The sequence below is a fragment of the Chlorocebus sabaeus genome, chromosome 12 (assembly GCF_047675955.1).
Source record: "Chlorocebus sabaeus isolate Y175 chromosome 12, mChlSab1.0.hap1, whole genome shotgun sequence".
NCBI classification, from domain to species: domain Eukaryota; kingdom Metazoa; phylum Chordata; class Mammalia; order Primates; family Cercopithecidae; genus Chlorocebus; species Chlorocebus sabaeus.
The window spans coordinates 11,814,283-11,825,790 of NC_132915.1; the positions used below are offsets into that span (position 1 = coordinate 11,814,283).

Sequence of the window (11,508 nt, forward strand, 5' to 3'; positions counted from 1 at the left end):
TTTTAGTTATTTAAGTGTATAGAGGCTTGCTTTGTGGCCTGCCATTTGTTCATCCCGGAAAATATTCCGTGTGTACCTCAGAAGCAGGTGCATTTCCCCTTGCTGGACTGAGGGTTCTGGAGATGTTCGTTCTGTCAAGGAGCATTTGTGGTGTTCATGTCTTCTTTTTTGTTGATCTTCCGCCTAGGTATTTTATGATTCTATAAACGCTTCCTCTCAGCAGAATCTCTGCCCAGTTTTATTCCGTATTGACAGTACTTTCTGGGAGACCTTGACTCAACCTCTTGTCGTCTGATGTACGCCACATGACCAGGGCGTGACCAGAGTAGACTGTGGCGTTTCTCAGGGTCTTGGTCGGAAGGATGTGGTGGTGGGATTGGCGGGATTCTTGTACGGCTTCTGCTCACAGAGCCCTGCCCTGGCTTTCTGTCCTGTGCTTCTGTTTCAGCTCCAAGCCCTCAGCGAGCCTCAGCCCAGGCAGCAGGCAGCAGGCCTGCCACGTGCAGAGGTGCCACAAGGGAAAGGAAACGTGCCCGGTAACAGCAAGTTCCAGACTCCAGCCCCCAGTTCCGAAGTGGTTTTGGATTCGAAGAGACAAGTTGAGAAAGGTAAGCAGAGCCCAGCAGTTGCCCTGTCCCCTGCTCTCCAGAGCCCCGTCAGAGGCAGCGGTCCCAGTGAGCTGCTGAGCAGTCAGCGAACCCAGCAGCGGGCAGCCAGGAGCGGCTGTGTCTCTCTGGGCACCTGGAATTGCGGCACTGGGGCTTCTTGTCTGTCTGACTGATGTCTCCTCCTCTAAACGCAGTGCCTTGTCCTTCGGCAGCTGTGTAGAGAAAGGCCCAGGCTGCACCTTTATGCAGGACGTGGGTGGGCTTGTGGGACTCGGGGGAGGAGGCTGAGCCCCAGACACTGGGAACCAGGAGGCTGCTGTCCCTGAGCAAGCCCCGGGTGAGCCTGCCTGCCCTGGCTCCCAAGTGCTTGTCTCCAGCGGACAAGACGATCAGGTCACTCAGCAGGACACCCTCTTCCCTTTGTACCTTGTCAGGATAATTTAGTCCAGGTTTTGTTTTGTTTTTTTGTTTTGTTTTTTTGGTAAGCTGCTTTTCCCTTCGTCGCGGTTCTGATGATGAGCCGCAGGCACAGAGAGGCCTGCAGTCGGTGGCTGAGATCGCAAAAGGAGCTCTCTGGTGGTTCTCCTGTGTGCAGCCCACCCCACCCCCATTCCTTGGGAAGGTTCTGGGAATTGAGGGGAATGAGGTTTTTTTCTTTTTTTTTTTTTAAATCAAATGCTGGCGAGGTCACAGCTGACTGTTCTGTGCACAGAGGAAATCGATGAGATCCGGGTGGTGAGTGAGGAGGAGCCTCAGAGGGACAGGCTGGGGCTGCCGCAGGAGCCAGGCCGGGAGCAGGTGGTGGAAGACAGACCTGTGGACGGAAGAGGCTTCGGGGGAGCCAGAGAACCGGGCCGGACCCCACAGGTGCCAGCTGCCCTGTCAGTGAGCCAGGAAAATCCGGAGATGGAGGGCCCCGAGCGAGACCAGCTTGTCATCCCCGATGGACAGGAGGAGGAGCAGGAAGCTGCCAGGGAAGGTGGGTGTGAAGCTTCGGGGGCCGCCGTGGACTCCCTTCCACCAGACACCCAGCCACTTCCATCTCCTTCCCAGCACCGACGGAGCACCCTGAATTTCACCAAACACAGTCCACAATTTGCCAGTTCCTTTTCATTTGAAGGTTTCTTACTCGTTTTCAAGAGGGAGGCAGGAAGGAAGAGCGGCATATGCTCCAGAACTCGAGGTTTTAGATGCAGTATCGGCGGGGAGTCGCGGGGACCTTGCAGGTGGGTGGCCTGATGGGTGCTTAGCATCCAGGGGACGCCTCCTCCTGGCAGGCCGGCCACATGGCCCATCTTTGCATCTCCACTGTCGTGCAGCGTCTGGTGCCATTTAGACAATCAGTGCCTAGTGAATGAATGACTGAAGGAAGGAAGGAGTATTGGGTAGATGAAGGTTCATGCGCATGTGAACATTGAGGAAACTTGACATGGGAATCCTTTTTGGTTTGGTTGACTTTTTTCTTTTTAAAGAAATAAAGGGTAGGAATCAGAGATCAACCGACTATTCCGGGATATATTTCAGTCCCTTCAGATGGGGAAAAAGTCCTTCCCACCTGAGCCAGGAACACTTCTGACGATATGACACCTGCGCTCTGGGGTGGACCAGTCACACAAGTTGGAGAATATACTGATTTGCAGAAGTTACCCTGATTCCATTTCAATCTAATTTCCACTTCATTGTCTTTCTGAAGAACGTGTCCTCCCAAGTTCCAGTTAAAGAAGTGCATGTTGTCAGCCTCCCGCTAAGTATTCCTGCTGGGTCGCTGTGTTCCGTGTCCACGCAGCAAGGAGACGCTCATGGTACCTGAGGCAGGGAGATCCCACCGGCTGGCTCAGCCTGTGGCGCTGCAGCATCAGACCCCTCAGCGGCTGGTCACGAAGTGTAACAAAAGGTGGGCCTGAGATGCCACAGTGCCTGTAGGATGCACCTGCTTCTAGACGCAGGTGTGGTGACCTCACTTGAAGAAACATGCAGGCCTGTGCAGTTTCCACCCCAGGCAGTGAGCCAGAGAAATAGACTAGAGCTGCTTTTCCAGGTGTGCACTTTTAAAAAAGATTTTGTTTGGCCGGGCACGGTGGCTCACACCTGTAATCCCAGCACTTTGGGAGGCTGAGGTGGGCAGGTCACGAGGTCAGGAGATCGAGACCATCCTAGCCAACATGGTGAAACCCCATCTCTACTAAAACTAAAAAAAGAGCTGGATGTGGCAGCACATGCCTGCAATCCCAGCCACTCGGGAGGCTGAGGCAGGAGAATCACTTGAACCCGGGAGGCAGAGCTTGCAGTGAGCCCAGATTGCGCTAGTGCACTCGAGGCTGGGCGACAGAGCAAGACTCCATCTCAAAAAATAAAAATAAAAAAAAAAGGTTTTTGTTTACCCGCCTGCACACACACATAAAATATGTAAGTTAAACCCTTTGAGTAGGTCTCTTGAAAGCCTTTTGTCCTCATCATCTCTGGCTGCTGCCCCTCCAGGGGTGAATAGAGTAGTGGGTTCTCGCGCTGTAAGTATGAGGGACGGTTTCTCCTGTGGCTCACGGCGGCAGCTCCATTTCTTCTCTCCATTCTAAGGAGATGTTGTCATTAACTATAGATACCCGTTCCTTCCCACAACAGTGGCACTTTCTTTTACCTTGAGATTTGAGTTGTTAGCTAGTTTCTCCGTGTTCAGCCTAGAATGCACCCTTTTATTTAGGGCCATGCTGTCTCTAGATTCAGAGTTCAAGTGGAGTACACAATGCATGTGTTTGTCCCGGAAGCCAGCCCGTGCGTCCCTACCATTTCCAGAGAGGCAGCCGGCAGATCTGATTGTGAGCAAGTATGGCTAACACCCAGCACCTGTGCTCTGAGACTCCTGTGACATCAAGACAGAAATGATGTAGCTTATGTTTTATGTGCTAATTTTACAGGGAGAAACCAGCAGAAACTGAGAGGAGAAGATGACTACAACATGGATGAAAATGAGGCAGAATCTGAGACAGACAAGCAGGCGGCCCTGGCAGGGAATGACAGAAACATAGATGGTAAGAATGGGGCCTGGGTCGGTGGCGAGGTCACCTTTCATTTCCCCTTTCTGGTCCTTCGCTGTGATTATCCAGTGAATCCCCAACATTATATTGTAATTAATAGGTCATTGCAAAGAGACCGTCTCTTCTTTAGGAGCCTTTGAAACCAAGGGCAGTGGAGGGAGGTGAGGGTTGAGAAGCCTAAGTTGATGAAAACCATTCGGAAAGCCTGCATCGTTTCTAGAAACATATTCAGTGTGGCTCAAGTCTTTTAAGTAGGATGATTTTTCAGTGACTTTCAGGGATTTGCAAACAAAATGGCTAGGTCACTACTTAATCAGTCTGCCTCCCAGATGAAAAGCCCCGGGATGTGCATAGAGCTTCCAGGCAATTATGAGAGCTGCCCTTTGTAGTGTTGTTTTGAATTTTTGAAGAGTCCAGGCCAGTATCTTGTAGAATATATCAAACTCTGGCCTTGTCTGTTTGCTTGTGATGGATTCAGGCTGATGAATTCTTGCTTCTCCCCAGGAGGCATAACAGCAGGTGGTCCTGCAGGTGGTTGGTGGATCCCTTAGCTAACGTGCCCATGAGGTCTCAGAAGGGCATTTTCCTTTTGCTATTAATACATCATCTAGAAGAGGAGGCTTGGAACTTGTGTGGCTTTACCATCCATTGATGAACACTGCCCAAGCGGTGACATTTTACATGCTGCCATCCCAGAACATTTAGTACTTGACATTGTGTAAGGAACCCCTCTCCCTCCTCCCACACACTTGCTTGTTTTGGTATCACTATGGACTTTCTTAAAATACATTTTTCTGGGTCATGTGTGGTGGCTCACGCCTGTAATCCCAGCACTTTGGGAGGCCAAGGCAGGCAGATCATGGGGTCAGGAGATCGAATCCTGGCTAACACGGTGAAACCCCATCTCTACTAAAAATACAAAAAATTAGCCGGGCGTGGTGGTGCGTGCCTGTTGTCCCAGCTACTCGGGAGGCTGAGGTAGGAGAATCACTTGAACCCAGGAGGCGGAGGTTGCAGTGAGCCGAGATCGTGTCACTGCACTCCAGCCTGGGCAATAAGAGTGAAACTCCGTCTCAACAAGAGAACCCAAGCCATGTGACTGGTTTCCCACAGCCTGGATACTGCTGATTGTAGAGTCACGGGGCAGTTGAGCGAGTTCTCCTGCCCTCTTTTCTGTAGAGTGGCAGCTAGACCCAGAGGCTTGATGAGACTCAGGTCCAGGCTCAAGCCCTTGGTAAGATAAGTGGTGGTGTATTCTTTCATCGGGAGGGACGTCATTTCTGGCTTCCTTTTTTTTTGAGTTGGAGTCTCGCTTCATTGCCCAGGCTGAAGTGCAGTGGTGCAATCTTGGCTAACTGCAACCTGGTGTCTTTCTTTTTGTGATACCAGTTGATAGTCAATGCCTGTATCAATTCATTTTTATGTCATTTGTTAACTGGAATGTTCTTAGAAATAGACACTTCGGCTGGGCGTGGTGGCACACGCCTGTAACCCAGCACTTTGGGAGGCCAAGGAGGGTGGATCACCTGAGGTTAGGAGTTCAAGACCAATCTAACATGGTGAAACCCCGTCTCTACTAAATATAAGAAAATTAGCTGGGTGTGGTGGCGCGTGCCTGTAATCCCAGCTACTTTGGAGGCTGAGGAAGGAGAATTGCTTGAACTTAGGAGGCGGAGGATGCAGTGAGCTGAGATTGTGCCATTGCACTCCAGCCTGGGCAACAAGAGTGAAACTCCGCCTCAAAAAAAAAAAAAAAAAAAAAAAAAAAACACTTCAGTGGTATTGTTTGTATAAGGTAGACAGGATAAATGCTTGATTTTTTTCACTTCAGTGGTATTGTTTGTATAAGGTAGATATTAGGATAAATGCTTGATTTTTTTCCTTTTTATTTAACAGTTTTCATGACTGAATTATTTTCCCGTCTTCCTCTGAGTGTGACTACTTTTAAAATATCATCATAAACTTCAGAATTCAGCAGAAATCCTCAGGGCAGCAGGAGTAGTTGTAACAACTACTTCACTTCAGTTTTGGCCTTGCTGATCTTGCCAGTGTCTTGTCTTTTCTTTTTCTCAGACCGAGTCTTGCTCTGTTGCCCAGGCTGGAGTGCAGTGGCATGATCTCGGCTCACTGCAACCTCTGCCTCCTGGGTTCAAGCGATGCTCCTGCTTCAGCCTCCCAAGCAGCTGGGACTAGAGGTGCGCGCCACCATATTCAGCTACTTTTTGTATTTTTAGTAGAGACAGGGTTTCACCGTATTGGCCAGGATGGTCTTGATCTCCTGACCTTGTGATCTGCCTGCCTTGGCCTCCCAAAGTGCTGGGATTACAAGCGTGAGCCACCACGTCTGGCTAACAATGCCTTCTTTTATTACCATCTGGCCAATGCATTATTCATTTAATGTTTTAATACTTACATTTTTTTACCTTTTCATTTTGAAATAATCTAGATTTTTTTAAAAAGCAAAAAATTTCTGTATACCCTTCACCCAGGTTCACCAGTTGTTAACATCTTATATAACCATAGTAAAATTACCAAAATAAGGAAATTAATGTTGATACAATGCTATTATCTGTAGACTTCGTTCAAATTTAGTGAGTGTCCAATTCATGTCTTGTTTCTGGTTCAGGATGATACACTGCATTTATTGTCAGACCTCTGTAGTGTTCTTTATCGTGGAGCAGTTTCTGTCTTTATCATTTGTGGTGTGGGTCTGTTTTGCAGGATAGGGGCCCAGTTATTTGGTTGAAAGTCCCTCAATCTGTGCTTGTCTGATTCTTCAACAATGTCCCCCTAAAAATTATCTTTTATATTTATCCAGGATGTCAGTTGTTTCAATTGGCAGAGTTTGGAATTTTTAGAATGCAAGTCCTAATTTGAATTTTCAGCTATCTTCATTTAGGCCATTTTTTAAAAAGGCAAATGGCAAAATACACTAGCAGCCAGACTTTGAAGCAAATACAAAGTCTCTTTCTGTTCTTTGTCATTGACTCCACTCATGTGCGTGCTTGAGCACGTTTCACGGTCTGGTCACACTGTCTTACCTCTATTCTAACAACAATTTTTTTTTTTTTTTTTTTTTTTGAGACGGAGTCTTGCTGTTTTTGCCCAGGCTGGAGTGCAGTGGCATGCTCTTGGCTCAGTGCAGCCTCCACCTCCCAGGTTTAAATGATCTTCCTGCCTCAGCCTCCCGAGTAGCTGGGATTACAGGCTCATGCCCAGCTAATTTTGTATTTTTAGTAGAGACAGGGTTTTACCATGTTGGCCAGGCTGGTCTCGAACTCCTGACCTCAGGTGATCCGCCTGCCTCAGCCTTCCAAAAGTGCTGGGATTGCAGGTGTGAGCCACTGCGCCTGGCTCTGAAACCTTTTAAATTGGGCCTAGTGTCCTACTAAATGCTTGACTTTGCAGTGAAGCCTTTTTGGATCTCTCATTTCCTACACTCACATCGTCCTAAGGACTTGACCTTGTGCAAGGTTTGAAACAAAGTTGGTAAGGTAAAGATGATGAGTGCCTTGGTAGCTCTTTGAAGAAGTTGAAGAAATGTCGTCAACATCAGCTTCAACATTAAGACTGTCATTGAAATAGTGAGACCTTACTTGCTCCAGGGAAATTGGAAGAAAAAAGCATTAGCTCCAACTTTATTAGAGCCTTTAACAGATACCATTAATTTAATAAGGCAGTTATTTAAATGAATTGTCATTAAACTACCATTTAATGTGCCATAGTTATCAATCAAGACCGTGGTTTTAGGTTTTATTTGGGATGTTCCTTTATATGTTTTCTGTGTGTGAAAGGATAGAGTAAGACCAGATGGTAGAAGCTACACAGACATCAGCTCTGTAAAGGGAGAGCTTTGGAGTCACAAGAGCTGTCTGAAGCTGCCGACCGCTCTCAGGAGGCAGCGTGTGCCATTCGAAGTGCAGTAGCCAGGGAATCACGCTGCACAGGAGCGTGGTGATTGTATTAAAATGTCATGAGTGCACTTGATACTGTCCATTTCCTATGGCATATGGGGCAGTACGTCACTGTTACAAACAAGTATGGAATCTTTAGGTGCTTCAGCTTTGTTTCATGGCACATTGTTGGCCATCCATTTGGACCCTTTGAAAGGGGAGGAGTTCCAGCTGGGCGCAGTGGCTCACACTTGTAATCCCAGCACTTTGGGAGGCCAAGGCGGGCGGATCACGAGGTCAGGGGATCGAGACCATCCTGGGTAATACAGTGAAAACCCGTCTTCTACTGAAAATACGACAACAGATAATTAGCCGGGCGCGGTGGCGGGTGCCTGTAGTCCGAGCTACGCGGGGAGGCTGAGGCAGGAGAATGGCGTGAACCCGGGAGGCAGAGCTTGCAGTGAGCCGAGATCGTACCACTGCACTCCAGCCTGGGTGACAGAGTGAGACTCTGTCTCAAAAAAAAAAAAGGGGGAGGAGTTCCCTTACCTTCTCACAGGGCATGCAGTGGTGGTGTGACTCACTTCCTCAGTACCCCGCGGCTCAAACCCCTAGGGTGAGCACGCAGACGGGCAGGTCGTGGGGAGAATGGATCCCCACCCCACAGCGGCATCTAGGGTTGTGTGTTTACAGCTCCTGGAGCCCCAGTGGGTGTGTGTTGCAGTGCGCTCCTTCAGCTTAGTTCAAGTAGACCCTCTGTCTTATCGCAAGGACAGAGGGCTTTCTGTATCCTGGGTTCTTGCCCTAGTGTACTGAAAAAATCAGATCATGTGGGCTTGGAGAATGAATGCAAGATTTATTGAGTGGCAGAAGTAGCTCTCAGCAGATGGATGGGGAGCTAGAAGGGGGATGGTGTGGGAAGGTGGTCTTCCCCTGGAGTCGGGCTGCTTAGCAGCCGGGCTCTCCTCCTACTGTCCTTGGCCAGATTTCCCTTGGCGTCCGAATCGTTCTGCCGTCAGTGGCCTGCCAGCATCTTTCGGTGTGTTCTGCCAGTGTGTTCGTCTCGATGTCCAGTTGCCTGTGTGTGTATGCCCGCTGGGGTCTCAGGGTTTTTATGGGCACAGAATGGGGGAGCATGGCAGGCCGGAGTGGTCTTGGAAAATGCAACATTTGAGCACGAAGACAGGAGTGCTTGTTCTCATGTAGGTCCATGGACACAGGCCTGAGGGTGGAGCCCTTGCCAGACACCCTGCCCTCCTCCCGTATCACCTTTGCTATCTTGTCCTTGACGAGGAATGCACCTCCCAATTACAGTGTTGTTGTGGGAGATAGTCCTCTTTATGACACAGTTTCTAGAAATTGATAAAATGGGACCTGCCTAGGGCTGGTATCTCAAAATGTTTAATACTAGATTACGTGTATCTTTTTTTCCTTTTTAGTTTTTAATGTTGAAGATCAGAAAAGAGATACCATAAATTTACTTGATCAGCATGAAAAGCGGAATCATACACTCTGAATTGAACTGGAATCACATTTGACATCAGGACTGAAGAGATGAGTATAAATGTTCATAAGGGACTGAATACTGAAAACTGTGAAATGTACTGAATAAAATGTACATCTAAAAATGATTATTGTGAAATTTTAGTATGTACTGTGTGTAGGAAAAGATTGGTCTTTTAAAGAGTTTTTTGGGGGTACTTTTGAAGTGTCTAATAAGATGTCACAATTTTTGATAATAGGTATTTCATGAGAAGTTCAACACCAAAAATGGAACATAGTTCTTCAAGTGTTGGCGACAGTGGGGCTTCCTGATTCTGGAATATAACTTTGTGTAAATTAACAGCCACCTATAGGAAGAGTCCACCTATAGGAAGAGTTCATCTGCTGTGAAGGGGAGACAGAGAACCTCTGGGTTCCCTCTGATGTCCTCCTTTCCATGTGCTGTGCCAAGCGCTGGTGCCAGCCTGTAATCTGTTCTCACTGACTGACTGGCTTATGCTCTTGTGCAGTCACTTCTGATTCTGATAATCAATGGCCTAGAACACTGACTGTTAACACAAATGTCACTAGCAAACTAGCAACAGCTTTAAGTCTAAATACAAAGCTGTTTTGTGTGAGAATTTTTAAAAAGGCTACTTGTATAATAACCCTTGTCATTTTTAATGTGCAAAACGCTATTAAGTGGCTTACAATTTGAACATTTGTGGTCTGTATTTACTTTGCTTCCTGTGTGTGGGCAAAGCAACACCTTCCCTAAATATATATTACCATATATTACCAAGAAAAGCAAGGAGATTAGGCTTTTGACAAAACAGGCCAAAAGGGGGCTGACCTGGAGCAGAGCACAGTGAGAGGCGAGGCATGAGAGGCGAGTTTGTTGTGGACAGATCTGTGCCTACTTTATTACTGGAGTAAAAGAAAACAAAGTTCACTGATGTTGAAGGATATATACAGTGTTAGAAATTGGGACTGTTTAGAAAAACAGGAATACAATGGTTGTTTTTGTCATAGTGTACACATTTAGCTTGTAGTAAATGACTCACAAAACTGATTTTTAAAATCAAGTTAATTTTGAAAATTACTATTTAATCCTAATTCACAATAACAATGGCATTAAGGTTTGACTTGAGTTGGTTCTTAGTATTATTTATGGTAAATAGGCTCTTACCACTTGCAGATAACTGGCCACACCATTAATGACTGACTTCCCAGCAAGGCTCTCTAAGGGATGAGTGGGAGGATCCACAGGATTTGAGATGCTGAGGCCCAAGAGATCTTTTGATCCAACCCTCTTATTTTCAGAGGGGCAAATGGGGCCTAGAAGTTACGGAGCATCTAGCTGGTGTGCTGGCACCCCGGGCCTCACACAGACTCCCAAGTAGCTGGAACTACAGGCACACAGTCACTGAAGCAGGCCCTGTTGGCAGTTCATGCTGCCACCTCCAACTTAAACATCTTCATGTCTGATGTCCTTTTACCTCGTCGCTAAGGTTAAACTTTCCCACCCAGAAAAGGCAACTTAGATAAACTCTTAGAGTACTTTCATACTCTAAGTCCTCTTCCAGCCTCACTTTGAGTCCTTCTTGGGGTTGATAGAAATTTTCTCTTGCTTTCTCAATAAACTCTCTATTCATCTCATGTTTAATTTGTCTGCATACAACTGCTGAGAAATAAAATATTCTGTTCAACTTTTAAAACGTGTCACAGCTCTGTTTTTTGCTTTTCCCCTTCATCCTCTGTTAGATCCTTAAAGAATCCACCCTCAAATTGTGGACTAAGGACGTCGGTTTGCCTTAAACCTTCTGTGGAATGAGATGAACTGTCAGTACAACATCTTCAACCCACAGGGCCCCAAAAGCTGTGTGCTTGGCATGTGTGCAGTCTGCACGCTTTCTCCAGGCTGCCCTAGGGATCACGGCGGATTCAGCCAACAATGGAGAGGGCTGTGGGCTGTTCCAACAAAATAGAACAGTCACCTGTGCTGACACGCATCTGTAGTTCTAGCGTCCCAAGTGGCTGGAACTACAGATGCGTGTCACCATGCCGGCTAATTTTTTGTATTTTTAGTAGAAACGGGGTTTCACTGTTAGCCAGGCTGGTCTCAATCTCCTGACCTCGTGATCAGTTTAGAGACTCAACAGAGCTGTTGCATAGTAACTTCATGTTGAGTCTCCAAAATTTGAGGCTTGGGGGTCTCAGGGAGGCAACGTGGCTGCAGCCTGAGGGGCCGAACGGAGAGGGCAGAAACGAAGAAGTGGTGGAAGGGGCCAAACTGGCATTCTGGGTAAAGACTAGGTCATTCATTAGAGAACAGTGGACTTTGAGTTGTCAAGTGACCATGCTTGCATTTTATGATCTTTTAAGATCATACCAGCCACTCTACGAATAGAGAGAGTGGGGCAAGTATGAATATGGGGAAGTCAGTTCTTCAAGCCCAGTTGAGTCAGTCTCTTTCCACACCGCATGGTCTAC

General features: G+C 47.3%; 1 protein-coding gene across 1 annotated transcript in view; it reads left to right on the top strand.

The window, feature by feature from the left end:
- Nucleotides 1–10,733, top strand: part of GOLM1 (golgi membrane protein 1) — a 73,217-nt gene extending 62,484 nt beyond the window's left edge. Inside the window, exons 7-10 of the mRNA XM_007969644.3 lie at nucleotides 449–608; nucleotides 1,321–1,587; nucleotides 3,521–3,634; nucleotides 8,973–10,733. Coding sequence (XP_007967835.3) covers nucleotides 449–608; nucleotides 1,321–1,587; nucleotides 3,521–3,634; nucleotides 8,973–9,049 — 618 coding nt within the window. The 3' untranslated portion in view covers nucleotides 9,050–10,733. The remainder of the gene's footprint in view (nucleotides 1–448; nucleotides 609–1,320; nucleotides 1,588–3,520; nucleotides 3,635–8,972) is intronic.
- Nucleotides 10,734–11,508: the final 775 nt, after the last annotated feature.